Raw genomic sequence first — 1,663 nt, 5'->3', positions numbered from 1 at the left:
AGTTACTAGTCATAATAATCGACTGAAACTGGAGTGGTAATGACTCTGATACACCAACGCACTACAAGCAACAGCTGCTGCAACAACTAGTACTAGTATGCGTTGACCGACCACCACCACAACTGACCATAGCTACCAGTACTAGCTTGAACTTGAAGAGCTAACAAACAAACAAACAAACAAACAAACAAACAAACAAACCGGACTAGACTGACTCTGATACAATGCTGCCACCACCACCATCACCAGGAGGATTACTACCACTACTACTAGTACGCTGTTGACACGGAGATAACTAGTATAGACCGACGGCAGGGCTGCTGTATGTCGCAATCAATGCAACTAGCAAGCCTTGTCGATTCGATCGCACAAACGAAAACTGCAACTAATTCATTCTTTCCTGGACTGGAGCAGTAGGTAGCTAGCTCTCCGCTCGTCCCTCCGGCCGGCCCTGATGCTTCCGACGATCACCGCACCTGCTGCCTACACACAACAAAACATGAGTGTTACTAGAAATAGGGATGAATGCATGAACTGAGAGATTAAGGCGAGATTAGAGAGAGAGAGAGAGAGAGAGATGAATGCATCAACTGAGAGATTAAGGCAAGATGAGAGAGCGAGAGAGAGAGATGAATGAATGCATCAACGGCCCGTACCTCTGCTTGGACCGGAGGAGGGGCTTGCATGTCTTAGGCGGGCAAGTAGAGGCGGACGCCGGCCGCGATGCTCATCACCACGCATCGCATGTGGAGGCTCAGTGCGGTGTGCTGAGCCACCATCATCTCCGTGTAGGTGGTGACCTCCTCCAGGTGCTCATTGATGCTGCCCCAGACCTCGTCGGGGTTGGTCGCCCCGGCCTCCACCGCGTCCAACAGCGTCAGCGCCGCGTTGACCCTTCCGGACATGCTCTCTGATGTGTTGCGGAGGATCCCATTGCTGATCTCCGCCTGCGACATGCATTGATCTCCCACATGGAAAAATGGCGGCAGGTCGGGCGCGGCCGCCGGCACCATCGGCGCCCCCACCGCCGTGCGGAACATGCGCCGCAGCTTGCGCATCTGCAAGCCTTCGCTCATGAAGTGACACAAGAGCGGCGTCAGGTGCTGAACCGTCGACGTGAGCTCGGCCCTGGTACCGGCGACGTTCCTGGCCTGCGCGTTGGCGCGGACGGCGACCGCGATGTTTCCCAGCTCGCGCGCGGCCTCCTCCGTCCACTGGTCGTTCCTGTTGTCCAGGCTCGTCGACTCGTCCAGCACGGCGTTGAGCAGGGTAGCGGGGCTTGGGTGGGGGAGGTGGGGCTGGTTCCCTGCGGCGGCCATCTCGATCTACCTAGCCTGCCTCTACCTGCGCGTGCGGGTGGAATGGGTGTGTTGGTTCTTGGCTATACCAGCTAGCAGAGCTACTGTAAAATGGATGGACACAAACCTTGTGTATGCCTGCTTCTATATATAGACGAGGTGGATGGATTTGGCCGTCAAAAGCATTTGAACGAGGCTTTATTACCATATATCTACTGGCCCGGCCGGCTAGTATGTACACCACCACGTACGCCACACTTGTTGCTTTCGCACGTCTTGTGCATGCATGCCAACACAAAATAAAATAAAAAAGACACTACTTTCTCCTAGCAACAAATTTGTACATGTAAGAGCACCTCTCAAAC

At 54.4% G+C, this 1,663-nt stretch overlaps 1 protein-coding gene across 1 annotated transcript; it reads right to left on the bottom strand.

Moving 5' to 3' along the window:
* Nucleotides 1–1,398, bottom strand: LOC125547590. The gene is made up of 2 exons (XM_048711411.1): nucleotides 657–1,398; nucleotides 1–483 (listed from the first exon to the last, which is right to left on the bottom strand). The coding sequence occupies exon 1, from the start codon at nucleotides 1,317–1,319 to the stop codon at nucleotides 690–692; it is 630 nt and encodes a 209-aa protein (XP_048567368.1). The 5' UTR covers nucleotides 1,320–1,398; the 3' UTR covers nucleotides 1–483; nucleotides 657–689.
* Between the last annotated feature and the right edge of the window lie 265 nt (nucleotides 1,399–1,663).

Source organism: Triticum urartu, chromosome 3 (assembly GCF_003073215.2).
Source record: "Triticum urartu cultivar G1812 chromosome 3, Tu2.1, whole genome shotgun sequence".
Taxonomy (NCBI): Eukaryota; Viridiplantae; Streptophyta; class Magnoliopsida; order Poales; family Poaceae; genus Triticum; species Triticum urartu.
The sequence above is the reverse complement of the archived record's forward strand: the minus strand, read 5'-3'. Positions and strand labels throughout refer to the sequence as shown.